This window comes from Aythya marila (assembly GCF_965140915.1).
Source record: "Aythya marila genome assembly, chromosome: Z".
NCBI lineage: Eukaryota > Metazoa > Chordata > Aves > Anseriformes > Anatidae > Aythya > Aythya marila.
The window spans coordinates 40,150,011-40,166,251 of NC_139080.1; the positions used below are offsets into that span (position 1 = coordinate 40,150,011).

A 16,241-nucleotide genomic window follows, 5' to 3' on the forward strand; every position below is an offset into this window, starting at 1 on the left:
ACCTTCCCTCTTTAAATTACTTGGTTCTGATTATTCTGAAGCATGTATCCACTTTGAGCCATCCATACTGCATGTTACCTGTGTCATCTGCTCTGTTCTTTTCCAGAGTTCCTTGATATCTTCTGCAACCATCTTCTCAGTTAGCATCTGTTCCTTCCTCCTTGCTTCTACCAAAGACAACTTTGCCCACTGCCATGCATAGTTACTTATTCTCAAAGATACTTTTGTAATTCTTTTTTGGCCTACTTGCAATATTCTCATCTCCATGCTTCACAAAAGACTGTCAGTTCTCAAGCAGGTGTCTTGCTTTTCTCCAAGTATGTGCGGGAAATATATGCGAAGATTTGATGTAGCTCCAGATGCAACAGTTGATGCAAACCATTTGCGATACTAAAATCTAGCCAGTGACATGTATAATGTCATTGTTTGGGACTAACATACTGTCAACAGTATTGGCTTTAGTAGAGACAAGTGATCAACAGAAGCGATACCAGATAACTAGAGAATTACTTTGGGAGCAACTGTGTAGCAGAATAATGAAGAATAATGAAGAAAAGGTGGTGAATTTGGTGGAAACCGGAGATGGGAATTGCTGTGGATCATGCTGATGGGATCATGGCTGAACCACAAGAGATGATGGCTAGCAGGCTGCTATAGTGGACAAATGAGCCATGCAGAAGAAACCTGATTTTTAGCACACATAATCTATGAAAGTTACAGAAGAGAAATATTCCTGCTATTTCCCAACGTTCAGGCCGGGACAAGGAATTTTTTTTTTTTTTTTTTTTTAGAACAGAGATAGATTTAATTCTCTTCCCCATCTCCTTCCTCACCAGATTATGATGTACTGAATCCTGGCTTTATTCTGATTCAGCAAGGCACTGGGAAAAATGCTTCTGTAACAAAAAGTTCTAGGAAAATTTATTTTGGACATTGTGTTTCAGTGAGTCAAAACCTAAGAGAGTAATTTTGGCTCAGAGTTATTTACAGTGAAGCTGGACTGCCAAGGTTCCCCCCGCCTGTGATGTAGGCTCTCCCTAGACACCTCCCATCAGGTATTACGCCAGTCAAATCAGATGAAACTACAGTGAGATTTTCAAGAATCAGGGCAACTAAAGCCAGAGGAGGAGATGGGGAACTGATGCACAGAACCACAAAGCTTCCATAAAATTACAAAATAATTTTATGTATTTATTGGGATACTGCTGAGTCGATACAGCCCTTCAGTTCAGTGTGGTGCTCCTTTCCCAACACAGGCACTGTTAAACATGATGGATGCAGTGACAAGACTGGGAATTTGCTTTGCCTGGGAATCGCATCAGCCACTCCCTGGGAACAGAGAGAGAATCCCTGCTCAGCTTAGTGAACAGTGAGTATCTTTCACTACAGATCTACCTCCCCCATTTCCGTCCCCCCAACATTAATCAAACACTAAGCATGGGAATGCATCAACACTATCAGACATTTTAACGCCATGCACATGTTTGTAAAAATAAAACAATGTAGAGTTAATTCTAAGTAGTATTAATTCTGAATAAAGTTTGCCAGCAGGCCTAGAGCAGATGCATATTCTGGCCTCTAGTGGGCACCTGCCACACTTGTCAGTAAGCATGCTGCAGCGCAGATCAGTTGTGTGTCTCACCACCTCTCACTAACTCCAGAGACCATAGAAGAGAAGTTCTGATAGCAAGAGCCTTAACATATTTCATTTAATTTTTCTTCCAATGAAAACACAAGTACCAAGAAAGCATTATAGTTATGCAAGTTATGCTCTTTGTTCTAGCCTGCTACTCCATCCAGCTACACAACCGTTCCTAGTTAACAGCATACATGCACAAATGACACTTTCAGTCAGGAAAAACGCTACTAAAAGCTGATTCATACAAGCTTTTTGGTATTTTGTTTCTCAAAATTGCTTTATTTCTCCCGGTAAGTCAAAACTTCCATGCCACTTCTTTGTCTCAATACTTGAGGATACACAAGTGTCAAACTGTGGATGATTATGGAAAAGGATCTTTACTGTAGTCTTCAGTTGGTCTAAATAACAGAAAGGAATACCTGTTTTCTGAGAACACCCAATTTATACTTCAGCTGGAAGGACCATTTAGTGACTTTCCACTTCTCTATCTGAGGTACTGTCTAGTCATCAGGAAAAGCTGGATACTGCATGTATATTTAACATACACTTCCACTCGTCCCCTCTTCCTCAGTTATACTGAAATTAAATCTTACCCATTTTTATAGCAAGAGGGCCTGAGGAGCTGAATAGCAGCAAAACAAGAACAGCAAAAAAGCTGACAGCAATGAAACACCCAATACATAAGGTAAGGAATGCTAAGAAAGGCTATTGCTACCCTAAGTCACTTAGTGTGGATAAGCATCCAGTCCAAAAAACTTTTCCATAAGCCAGAGGAGCTCTGTTCACGGACAAGGATGCAGCCATCACACGAAGGAGCAGGTCACCAATGGGAACGTGTATGGGAGGCACACAGTCAGGCTCTACAGCCTGTTTGCAAATGGCACTGGCTATACTGTACATATACACAGATGTGTTATAGGTCCTTTTTAAAGCCTTTAGCTAGCAAAGATCCTAGATAACAATTGGTCTGTAACATAACAGTATTGTATGGTTTTGCTACTTGTTACAATGTCTGGACAAAAGCAGTATGAATGACAGTGTCATGTTAGGACTGTAAACCAGAACCTCTGGTCAGTAGTGACACATATCTAAGGAAGAAGCAAACACTCACAAGCCCATCATTCTCTTCACTTTTGCAGTGCAACAGGCACATACCCAGAAAGTGGGATTTTTGAGACAGGATCTGAACTAACATTCTCTTGAAGGAAGTCAGATTTGCTTTTCATACTTCACTTAGTCTGAAACATGAGAAAGGAACACAACTCTAGGAAGAAAACCCATGAACTAGTTCTATGATGACAACATTAAGAATTGATAATCAGTGTTGTCTAGACACAGATGAACTGACGTCCCAACTTGTGTGCCTGTAAGTAGTTTCATCCGCTTAACATTGGAAAACAAATTGCACTTTTCATACAGCAATCCTCAGAGACTAAATGGAAGATGCTTCCATTTAATAATAATAATAATTACAAAATTAACCTTAAAAGTTTGTGGTTAGGAGAAACGAAGCATTCTGAAGTTCAAAGAACACATTTAAAACACAGATCTTAAAATAAAGTGGACAGATAGGCCTTGTAGCCTCAATTAAGTCAAGGATATTCCACCAGCCCACTCTGTATCTGGACTAGAGCCTGAGTTTCCACACTCGTTTATTTCTTCTGTCAAGTATTTTTGTAAGGACACTAATCCTCCTGGAGCTAATTCCAGGAATTCATTTCACAGAAGGAGCTTCACTGATCAACAGCAGCCAGTCTTCTGGCCCATGAGGTAGGAGTATGCAGTTCTTCCCTTAAAGACTCATTAATTCACAAACAAGAATTACTTACTTTTAATATGTGAAACGCTTCATATTCTAGCTTAAGTTTTGCAGTGTGTAACTGTATTTCTAACATCTCACTCTCATGTAAAAAGCCTGACATATCGATTTCACTGACAAAGTTCACTGGGCAGGATGCCAGTAGGAAAAACTCCCATTCAAAATAAAGCAGACACTGAATTATGTCTAAAATTCTATTGAGGGCTACTGTCCTGCTGTAAAAGAGGATACTGTATATTTTCAGATGCTGTCCTGGGACTCTTATTTTTTACGTACATTTTAGATAACAACCATAGTTTCCACTTCTTTACAGATCATACTCTTTACAATTAAAAAAAAAAACAAACCTAACACTGAATAGTTAACTAAATAGCCAGGATTTTATTTTGGGTATTTAATGGTCTATTGATAATATCTCCTTAACTATTAAACAGCTGTATTCAACATTCTATCGGTAACATCTACTTTGAAATATTTAACAGCTATAGAGAAAACTCTACTAATGAATTTTAAAGCTACCCTGTTAAAAAACTATTGTGTACTATCACTTCAATGCAGCTAAAGATGTGTAAAAAGCCTTCTGGTCACCTATTACCAAAAATATATCCAGTTTTACTTTAAAAAGTTAGACATTGCTTAGCTTTACCGCTGCAAGATAACTATCTCATTGTTTAATTATTAAACACCTGGCTCTCTGTCACTGCCTCCATGCCATAGAAAAATACATATCTTATCCTTCCAGGAAAACAAAATGGAAGGCTAGCTAAAAATAATCACAATAATAAACTATATTACTATAATTATAATACATTCCTTGTATCAACTTCAGGTGTATTTTCACAAAACAAAAAACAATACACAGCTACTTACGAACCACTCTCTTCCCATACATCTTCTGCTTCATTCGTTACAAAAAAAGGTTTCCCCCCCTTTCAATACGAGAAGTCTGGAGAACACCCTAAACTGTTAGGGGAACACAGTTCAACAAAAGCAAACTCCAGGTTTAGATAAAAAATATACTTTGGTTTAATCCAATATAACCTAGAAGAATTAACTGTATTTTTGATGTTGCGTTACCGGTATAACAGCAAAATACAAGAAACTCCCTTTTTATTTAAACATATTATTTTTAAAAAGTAGATTCTTTGAAGAAATAGACTATTACAAAAGACTTGAAAAAATACATACTTGAAATCCATTGTTTTTACATAAGCTTTTAAAAAAAACAAAGCTCTCAATCATTGTTTTTGTTTGTTTTTTTTTTTTTTACAGGTTCTCATCTTTCACAATTTCTGTGAGTCTTGAAAGCCTAATGTTCCAAAATGTTCTAAAAAAAATTATATTTCATATACACATGTACATACACATAAATATACATATATACGTATCACTGTTCATCCATCTTTCCAAGTCGCCGCCGCTGCCTACAGAAAGACTTTAAGTTCCATTTGTTTGTTTCCAACATACAAGGTCCATTGTAGACAAACAACACTGTCATCTTGTCATTGTAAGTGAGATTCTGTAGGAGCTGGGGAAAAACACAAAATCCGAAGTCAAAATTGCTATAAAAGATGATGTTGCCCGTTATCTAAAATAAGTTAAGAAGGTTAACATCAAGCCTTAGACCTTGAAAGGTCAATCCTGCAGGATCAATTTTATAACCTTTCAGGCAGATGATGTGTAATTTGTTCCCAGATGCCCCCAGAGAGAACGCATTCATCCTTCAGGTAGTTTCCATATTTTGCTATCCTCACTATGACAGTGTTTCTTCTTGCCTAATCTGTACCTTCTTGCTGCAAATGAGGTCATAACTTCTTTGCCCAATCCACTACATGCAGAGAATACTGACTGCTTTTGCTTTTCTCCTGCCAGGGCTAAGGAGAGCAGAAGGGGAGAATTACTTGGAGACAGTTATTATGGATTATCCTTCTCTTCAACCTCACACTCCTCTGAGCTAAGCAATTCCCATTACTTGGAACTCAAAACTTTCAAAAACTTTTTACAAGTTACATTGATGTCTTCTGAAATATCTCCAGCCAGTGTTCTGTTTTTTTGATGTGTAGCAACCAAAGCTGGACACCTACCACGGTTCAAGTTTTCACAAGTTTTGTCAGTGGCAAGCCCAGGAGACTGACAAATTTCCTACATCTCACAAGCCGTAAGGCTTTCTTCAGCACTAAGGATAACTTCTAGCAATTAACTTACAACTCATCACCCACAGTAATTCCTCTCTCTGCTGTAATTTATACCTTAGACCAGTTACGGTTGTTAATTATTGCCATTTAAATCCCATGTCCTAGGTTTGTGTGCTGAAATACATCCTGTTTTCAAACACAATTATCTAATCTAAGATTATTCAGAATTCTAATCTTGCTCTCCAGCAGAGACACATTCGCTCCCTGTATAGTGGTTATTTGTATCAAAAAATGCTGCTTTTCAAACCCAGGACTCACTTCTGAAGAATGCATTCAGTTCATCTACTTATTCTGATAATGAATCACAACAATTCAGAAAACAAACTTCCATAAACAACTCTACTGCATATTAATCTATGCCCCTTCTCTTCCATAGTTCGCATAAAAATTAGCTGGGAAAGGTGTCAACAAACTGAAACATACTGAAAAAAAAAACCAAGACTTTTTCCTGTGTACAACAGATACACATAAAGGAACATAGCTTAATATGGCAATTATTTTTTTTTTTAGTATGACATTAAGTGCTTACTTTCTATAAAGTAATTATATATAGCTTAGGCTCAGGAACTACAAGTAAGCCACTGAAAGCACTGGTGCAGATTCCAGCTTTCTCCTCAGCCTGTTCTGCACACCCTTGGATGAGGCCTATCTGAACAATCTTGTTTGCTAAGATCTATACATGAAGTACTATTTCAGTACTATTCATTGTAGTGGGCCACTACAACTTTACCATGTTAACTGTGTGCATGGTTAACTCCTACTTGTGGTTGATCTTTCTGGAAAAAATACTAGATTATGCAAAAAAAAGGTATTATTTTAAGTAATCTCTTCATAAAGCCATCTCTTGCCGCTGAATAGGGGTCCAACATGTTCCTTGATCTTCCTCTTATCAAGAATATTAAATGGATATATATTTAAAAAAAAAAAAAAAAAAAGCCTGTGAAGCTTCTTTCTACTTGTTTCTCGCTTTTGCTTTGATTTATTTGTCTGGCTCTCCACACACAATTTTCCTCCTTATCAATTAAAGCACTGATTAGACAGCATGCACAACCCTTAAAAGAAACTCTGAACCCCTTGACAGTCGTCTTCTAAGGCCCCATTTTGGATATTTTCAATATCCAAATTACTCCGTTGTTTCTTAAAGCAGGAAAGAGGTAAGAAAAGCAGAGCCAGTGATAAGGAGATGAATCACAAAAAGACAAAAGGAGACAGATACAAAACAAGACAGAACAATAACAAAAGCAGAAACAATCAAACTGCGTGGAGGTAAGTAAACTTACCTTCCTGCTACTTTCAGTCAGGTAAATGCAGTAGGTGGCTTTTCACAGGTCTTTCAACTGCTAATACTATAAAAGTATAGTACATACCACCAGATTTTCTACATTGCAGTAGTAATGTAGGAGATGTAAGAAAAGTGATACCTTAACAAAGTATACAAGTACTTATCATTTGCCTCCTTGGTGTACAAATATTTTTTTGTTGTTCTAGCTGTCTTGCATCAGGTTGAATGTAACATTCACCTCCATTAAAGGTGCAGCCAAACTACCATCCAACTCACTAGTCCCCTAAAGCTACATCATCCAAACTCATTAAGTCATCTAAATATTTTCTGTTGTTGTTTTTACATACTACATGCATGATTATGCACTGGCAACTCCTGACTGAAAAATCCTCATGAAACCATTCTCCATGGAACACAGCACTGATCCTTTCTAAGCTTATAAGCTTCTATCAATCAGCTTCTTGACAATTTTCCTCCGTTCCCTTGAAACTCCTCTGGTTCTTCATATGCCAGCAAAACTAGCCAGGTAGCCCACTAGGGTTACCTGACATGTTTGGTTTGGAAATTGTCTCTGCTACACCTACAATTCTTTGTGGGGTAGAGGCATTACATTTGATAGTCTTGTTAAATTATATCCCGATCCACTGGTCCTTAACTTGCAATTCTTCCACACAAGCCACAATTCCAGAATGCATTTAAAACAGCATAAGCCTTGGTATAGGTTGTATTAATTTGTGGCAGGACCATCCTTACAATAGGCAAATTATGTTACAGTTACCCATTTAATTTTATGGTCTGGCATAAAACAAATCAGACTCAAGCTATACTGTGCTTATAGGGATTCCACCACAGAAAACAACTGCCATTCACAGAAACTTTCATTTTTCAGCCACATACCTTTGGTGTAACAAGGAAGTACTGAGATGTGCTTTCTTTACAAGCAGTTTTCACAACCATTTCAAAAACTCTTCTCTCATTCACAGGATCCATTCCCTAAGAGGAAAAAAAAAAAAAAGGCTATTCTCTCCACAGTTTCATAAGCTTCTATATAACATGTGATTATTTACTGCACTAGATCCTCACCTGATTTATTTCATCTACAACCCTAAAAGGACATTTGTTGAGTTCCTGTAGAGCCAGCAGGTACAACATAGTTGAAACGCTTTTCTCACCTCCACTCTGATGATAGGGAGTCAATTCATGAAGTTCAGTGCTGCTGTGGAATTTTACTCTTATGCGAATCCCATACTTGTCATACTCATCCTATAAAAGTCAGTATCTGTTAAATTCAGTTGCTCTGTATTACAGTTTATTTGACAACGACATGCAAATGAAAGGAAATGTGAAATGTTCTACAAGAGTTAACAAACAGCACAGATTCAACTTAATATTCTTTCTGCTTCATACAGTTTCTTTAATTCTTATTTATTCTTGTTAGAGAGTTCCTCTATACTACTGTCGCTAAATATTGATTTGTTCATTTCCAAATTGCTTGTAAGAAAGACTTTGTGCACAATAAGGACACAGACAAGAAAAAAAAATAGTCTTTGCTTGAAACAGGAGAAATCAATGACCCTAAAAATTCAGTTTTTTCCGAAAAAAATAAAACATCAGGTGCATGATGTTACCTACTTAAACAGTGAGGTGAAAACCTACAGCCACACATTTGGCTCTGACCCCACCTAATGTTCTCCAAGTGCAAGCAGTGTAAGTATATCCATCCAAATCTCTGTGCTCCAAAGTAAAAACAGAAGCTACTTTTCCTCCACTAGCAGAATGAGATACAAATCCCCCAACCAAATGCACCATGACAGAAACTTCCCTTTCATTCACAGTCCAGAAAACAACACATGAGGCTTCCCACTGGCATCTTCAAGAGAAAATTGACCCGTCAACAGTTTGAGTTAATGAGACACAAGTGTGGGGAATAAATTGGTTCAAAGAAGGCCCATCCAATGAAATCTATTCATTATTTGATGAAAAAAAACATCTTTGGGAGTACCTGCTAATCTTTCAGAAGTGAAAAGCAGCTGAGAGCAGTTTTCACCTGCTAATCCTCAGAGATCCTCACACTGCAGAAAGTCTATACTGACTGCTTATGAAATCTACTTATGTAGACTGTTCAGTCTACACATGTTCCTTATCTGTATTTATCATATTAACAAATCCTACAGGGAACATTCAAAAGTTTCAGGAATTTGAGTTCTAAGAGGTCTAGCTGTATTCACTATGGAAGCATAAGTTCTGTGCCTGGAGGTCACCAACTGCTGTTCTTGTAATAGTACACAGCAGTGATGCTTAAGGTAGAAAAAAAAGGAGTGGAGGTGACGCACTGATGGTTACTTGCAAAATACATCTAGTATTAGAAAAGACAGGTGACACAAAAAGACAATGAGGAGCCCTTCCCACAGAAGCCAGCACACACCAGATTGGTTTAGAAGACCACGTACCACAGCTATCAAAAGGCATACAGAACCTAAGTGACCCAGCAGAGAGGAGTGACAGCGTAGGGCTGGCTTCTGTGAAGCGCAAGGTCTAAAAACTGCTAGGAAGGAAACAAGACACTCTTAAAACTCAATCTTAGAACTGTCTTAATGAACTTGAAGACTGTAGGAACAATGGTTGGCTTCTTTGATACCTCCAGGTTTTGCATATATAATGCATAGATGAGATATTGCATCTAACATTTGAGAGGATTTATTGTTTACATGCTAATCTGCTAAATCTGAACAACAAAACACCTTTTGGTGCTCCTGGTGTTTTACTCTATCTGCAGACAGACAAGCATCTTCAAGACTGAGATGTGTAAGTTATACTGGTATTTACTTTCACATACTACAAATCCCTGGTGCTACTGGCATACTGAAACTGTGGAAACATAGAACTGTGAGGCTGAGGTCAACCCGTATGTACTTTGGGAGAGACTGAAGGTGACCTGGCATAGCTGCATACCCACAACTGCAACAGTGCAAGCTTTTTCCGATTTTTGAAGACAGATCACCTTTCTTACCCTCAGTGTTTTCTCCCCTGCTGGCAATCAGTTGGCACTTCAAAGACAAATTGAAGCCCTGCCTTGAGGAGGAGTGCTATGTGACTGACAGACATGCTGGAACAAAGCAATACTTACTGCAACTCAAACCATTTACAAATTCTTTTTGGTTACCATTCCAATCTCTCCCACTATGCAAGAAGTATTTAATTTAGCATTTAATGCAGCTTAGCAGAAGAATAATTAGCTTCTCAGATTTTCAGATTGTACTTCAATAGCTATGCCTGACAGTCAGGAACCTAAGCAGGTAAATCAAGGGACATACTTTCAGAACACTCAAATGCAGCTGCACTGACCTTCCTGAAGGTGGTCTTTTGCTAAGGAGAGCTAAAACAAGGCTCTCCTAATCAGTGGAGGTAACAGCACTATTGCTTAGTCAGTCTTGCTCCATCTCAGAAGGATTTCATACTTGACTATCAGGAGCCATCTCAACAGACCCACAGTCTGACTTGCTTATGATCAGGAACTGTTATCACAGTGGAGGGAAAAATATGCTTAAGTGCACAATTTAGTTCCTGTTTGTTCTCTAAGAGATACTTAGAGAGCTTTTGCTGTACTCTCTGGAAAGTAACTGAGCTTCCTGTAGAACATGAAGAACACAACCATTTGAAGTAAGGAGAAATAAAAAACAAGACCTAAGGTCTCCAAGGCCCACTGTATTTTCAGATGCACTGGCACAGGCTGAAAGTAGGGTGGGAGAAGTGTACAAGGTTCATCCTGGAGGCTTTGCTAGCCTGTAAGATCAGCCCTCCACTTATTTACTGTTTTTCTGTGTACTCTCTCCCTCCCAACTTAGTTTTACACAGAAGACAGTATTTGTGTAATAGATTTGACTCTGAAATCAAAAGGCCATGTTTTAATGTCCTATTGTTTCTTACTACTAGTTTCTATACTAACATTTTAATGCACTGTTCACATACCAAGCTTTCCCTGTTACTATTCTGTCCCCAGTAATAACTACCACTAAATATTTTAGAAGCAGCTTGAGTAATTTACAGAAAAAACTGTCAGCTATCAGTGTAATAGAATGTATGTATTACTTAAAAGTCTTTAAGATCATCATTACAGAGATCAGTTTAAAACGAAATAGCTGATTTCTCTTCAGCCCACTGTGTAGAGCATCATTCCTCAAGCTACTACTGGTAATTCCCTCAGAGGTAAACTCTTCCTGTAACCATTACTAATGGTGTAACAGGCAGGTCCAGGTGACTGCTACTGCTCCAGAAAAGCCAAAACACCAGACTTGACTAGAAACTACAGGTAAAACCAAATTATTACAATATTAATAGCAGCTTTTAGCCACTATATGGTAATAAAATAGCACAAATTAGTCAAAAAAGTAAAATTAAATTACTAACATAACAAATGTGAATTACAGCTGAAGTGAACGCAGAGCTTCTAACTATGCCTTGTAACAGGAAAACAGAGGGAAAAATCAGAACTGAAATGCACACTTTCATCTACTACAAGAAAAAGAAGGAAACACAGACAATGATTTGAAATTTCAGATCATGCATCACTCAGAGTTGTTGCTTCTCTTGAAGAGTATTGCTCTGGCAGAAAGAGTAAGCATTTCCAAAAATGTGAAGTCTAAAAGGGCATTCCTAAAACCAATCTTTCATAAAAAGATGAAGAACAGCAATTTAGCATTTGAAGAAGTTGAGTAGTTAATTCAGTTACAAGAAACTTCCAAAAGTCAATGAGCTGAACTCTTATGCAACTGGACAAAGGCTCATTTTCCTTTAGTCAAACCAATCAGGCAGCTCTAGCACAAAGTGTGTGCGACAGTTACAAAAATGAAGAACTTCTAAAGAACATTTTCCCCACAATCCAAATGACAATTTGTTATTTTATCTCTGCCAACATATAAGATGTATGAAAATATGAATGCAATATTATGTATGAAAACTAAGTCATACCTCATTTTCCACATGAAGATCAACTTCACCAACACACTGCATAGAGCTAAAGAAGTTACTGAACTTCTCATTAATTTTCTCAATCAAGCTTTTCAAAGGGTTTAGCCACCTCTCTTTGACCTAGAAGTAGAAACATCCATGTAAAACTATTTTTAGTAAGCAAATTTTTCTTCACAGACAGTAATTAGTATTAAAAATATATAATTCCAGGAGCTAGGATTTCACTTTACACTCAAGAGAACTTTGAATGTTACCATTTGTTTTTGTACGTGTTCTGTTCTAATGAAGATATTCTCAAACAGAAAAACTAATTTCAGCTATTACCTGTGAAATGTTTTGCTTATAGTTATCCAGTTCCTTTTTCTTTTCCTCTAGATCTTCAATCAGTTGTTGTATTTCTTCAGTTTGCTTATTGTACTCTTCAACAACCTGCCAGAATTAAAAAAAGCAGTCACTAACCACAATGTTTCACAATTCTAACCTTGATTGTGAAAATATCACACTACACTGATCCTGTTCAAACACAACTATATGATTATTGCACTGTACACGAAGCAAGACTTGTTCCAAGCTTTAAGGCAGAGAAACTGAAGTATTTTTTATTTCAGGTTACAACTTTTTTTCTTTAAAAGACACAGAACACACTGTTCTTTTGGAAGAACCTACTTAAAATTCTAATAGATGCAGAAACTGGCATTTACAGAACATTGTTCCTGCTGTCTAGCTTGTTATACTAAGAGATCTAGTACAGAGTGGGAAGCAAGTACAATACGGGTGGAGGGGGAGGAAGGGAGGGCGTAGAGAAAGCAGTGAACATACCACAACATTCAGGCCTGTGAAACAGGAGGCCCTGCATTTCTCTTCATTCAGAAGAGCATCTATTTCCTCCAGTGTGTTTGGAAGATCCTGAAAAGCCTACAAGAGCAAAGATGCATATGTTTTACAGCAATGCTAATGAAGAACTCAAGTTTGCTAAAAAGAAATCCCATAAGCCAGAAAATGCTTACTTTTATTCAGGATGTCACATGTTCAAAATTTAACACAGCAACATTCCTTCACAAGCTATCCAGGACAGAGAGTTCTGCCTACAGTGATACTACAGATACACAAGCAATTGCTCCATACTTGCCTATTCTGTGTAGGTACAGATACTCAGACATGGTGTACGCCAGGGCTATTCCAGTTAAGCCATACAAATACTTCTAGACTATTGGAAGACTTCCAAGTAGGTAGGAAGATAGCCCAGATTTCAATACTTCCGTGTTACTCCATTAAAACAACAAATTAGAAGAATATAGCTTTGAATTATTTTTTACAAATACAAACATATGCATTTCAATTGAAATTTCAGATCACATTTTCTTCCCCTATGCACAGTCAGGGGATATCCCATCTTTTATAATCTAAATACTGAAAGGTGCTTTTAAAGGTTAAATGATAAGATGCAAGCCAATTCTAACAGAAATAGAGATGATCCTTTGCTAGTACCCTTACAATATTAAATTTAAATATTTTTTGCTAGAAAAATTAGAATGATATGAGGATCATCCAAAATTTAAAAGAAATATGGAGATTTATTTTTGTACATACAGTTTGAAATTCTTTTGGAAGATGTTGATCCGGACCCAGTTTGCACATCTGTCGAGCCTTTTTCAGCAATGCCCTGCAGTTTTCTGTAAGAACCCGCTTTTTCTCATCCAGCTCACAAAAAGTTTGCTATTAGAAAAGATATTAAAAATACACATCTTTTTTACTTTAAATTTTCTATTGCTTTCCATTATGGTCCCTGATTTTGCATTACACTTCACTGACTCCTTAAGAAATGTGCTGAACATCTAAATGTTGCAAGTCATATCCACACAGTTGAACTTCGGTTCCAACATGAGTTGATAAGAGCATATAAGCAACAAATGACTTCCAAATCAAGGAATATAGGTGAAATCATACTGCTTAACGACAGAAAATTCATCATTTCAACACGTAGAACTCCTTCTGCTTCTCTGTTCAAAGTCAACAGATGTCAAGGTAAACTGATCAAAAGCATGCTTTAGTAATATAATATTTTTTTTTCCCGTATATGTAGATTTTTGTAGGTTCAACATACATTTAAAATCAGACAATTTTACAGCAAATTTGCTACAAGGTATAGCAGAACTATACTGTGAGCCTTATTTGTTATTAGCTCCCATTTAACTGTATGTATCTACATGGTGGAGATTATCTGAAATTGTACAGAGCAAACTAATTACAAATCAGAAGTCCTCCTCTGCTGTTTTGTATTCTACCTCCTGTCATACAGTTTGCAAAATATAAAACAGGAACATCCACAATTTTTAAACCAACACTGGAAAAAAAAAAAAGTGAAAAACAGGTTCTGCTGTTGAACAGCTGTCTTGAAACTAAACTTTTTGGAATTCACCACAGGTAAATGGACAGCCAAGTCCTATTACTTTTGTAATTCAGTTCTCCCGCAACAGTAGTTCTCTTTCAGGACAGTGCTTTATGAACGTGTCGTATTCTCTGTATTGTATTTTATCTTGCAACATCAATATCCAGGCAAAAAAGCTTGGAGAGAGAAAAGTTTCACTGACTTCTCTCTGCACATGCAGCCCAGACCTCAGGCCTGCCACTTCAATACATGGAGCAGAACAGGCTTGGGAGTAACTGCTTGTTACTGATGCCCAGCTCAGGTGAGCACTCAGATGCAGAAAGCTGGGAGCTGCCAACAACTTAGAAGTGAAAATGAGTAAGTACCAAGAGACTGGAACTTTACTCCGAGTTATTTTACCATGCCCTTACTCAGTGACTGACTACACATGCAGTGTACCTTTTAATAGGCAGTTACACTGTGGGCACGCACCATTTTCACTTTTTTTAGAGTCACAAAATCACAGAATCACAGAATTTCTAGGTTGAAAGAGACCTCAAGATCATCGAGTCCAACCTCCGACCTAACACTAACAGTCCCCACTAAACCATTTCCCTAAGCTCTACATCTAAACGTCTTTTGAAGACTTCCAGGGATGGTGACTCCACCACTTCCCTGGGCAGCCTGTTCCAATGTCTAACAACCTTTTTGGTAAAGAAGTTCTTCCTAACATCCAACCTAAAATCCTAACTTAAAATCCATATGTACAATATTTTGCTTCAGTACTTACTTCTAACAGTTTGGTACGTTTAATTTTATTCCTAAACTTTGGAGTGCTTTATCTCCCCAGTTTGTATTTTTTTTTTTTTGTTTGTTTTGTGTTTTAGCTAAATATGGGAGCGCTCCAGTGGCAAAAAAAAATGACTTTTCATCTCAGGATTATACAATTGAATAAATATTCAGTAAATTGAATATTTATTCAATTGTATATTGAATGTTTTTTCAAACACAGGACACGGTCACTGTGTTAATGCTTTCAAAAAGATTAAAAAAGCACCATTTACTTTCCTCAATTTCTGTAAAGTCCATGCTAGAGAATGAAGGAAATGTCTTACAGGCAAGAAGGGCTGGCATTGGAGCTACACTGATAAAACAAGGGTAAGCGGAGGATGGCCCTCGTTTTGGTCACAGCCAGTATTTTATGTCTTTCTGAATTAACAAAAGCAAAACTGTACACCACAACACTTATGTTCCATTACATACCGGCATGTGACCTGTAACACACTCAAATATTTTAGGAACATTTCATAAGTTTCTGAATTCAAACTAGCCTGTACTTTTGGCCCTAGAAATTTAAAAGGCAACTGACTTAATTTAAACTGTGTTTGACCTCTTAATAATGAGAGCCAAGGATCCAGTGAAAGGATCCACAAGCCGTGCTTTATTACACATGAAACATCAATTTCATATTCAAGCATTTGATCATTCAGAGCCAAAGTCAGTTCTGAAAAAATCTGAAGTGAGGAATCTCGGTTTCAATTGCACGTATTGCTCACACTTGAAATCCTGCAGAGCTGCACGAAACAAGATTTTGAGTTGAACTCTAGGCACTGAAAATCTTAAATATACTTAAAATTGAACAGGCCTAATTGAAGTCTGAGGCAAGTAATTTTTTTCAGGGTGTGAAAAGGAAAACACGTTTAGGCAGAAAAAAACTCAACATTCAACAGGAACACTGGAAAGCAATAGACGTGATGTGGTTATGAAGATAGAATAAAAGCACTGACAGCTCATCAGGAAGGCAAGCCTCAGTTTTCGTTCAGTTTTTCCCGTTTGTTGTCATAGGCCTATGCTAAACATAAGTTAAATAATATAAAGAAAAACCACAAGCATTGAATCCTGCATCCTCTTAGATACTCAGAAGTGCACTGCAATGTAAAGGTTCTTGTGCACTTTCTGAAGGTGCCTCA

At 37.4% G+C, this 16,241-nt stretch overlaps 1 protein-coding gene across 1 annotated transcript in view; it reads right to left on the reverse strand.

Annotated features, from left to right (window-relative positions):
* Nucleotides 1–1,392: 1,392 nt before the first annotated feature.
* The window catches only part of SMC5 (structural maintenance of chromosomes 5), a 44,288-nt gene continuing 29,439 nt past the window's right edge, over nt 1,393–16,241 (reverse strand). The window contains exons 18-24 of the mRNA XM_082784212.1: nt 13,494–13,619; nt 12,723–12,818; nt 12,228–12,332; nt 11,904–12,023; nt 8,019–8,198; nt 7,833–7,928; nt 1,393–4,986 (exon numbers count right to left, since the gene is read on the reverse strand). Of these exons, the coding sequence (XP_082640338.1) occupies nt 4,846–4,986; nt 7,833–7,928; nt 8,019–8,198; nt 11,904–12,023; nt 12,228–12,332; nt 12,723–12,818; nt 13,494–13,619 (864 nt within the window). The 3' untranslated portion in view covers nt 1,393–4,845. The remainder of the gene's footprint in view (nt 4,987–7,832; nt 7,929–8,018; nt 8,199–11,903; nt 12,024–12,227; nt 12,333–12,722; nt 12,819–13,493; nt 13,620–16,241) is intronic.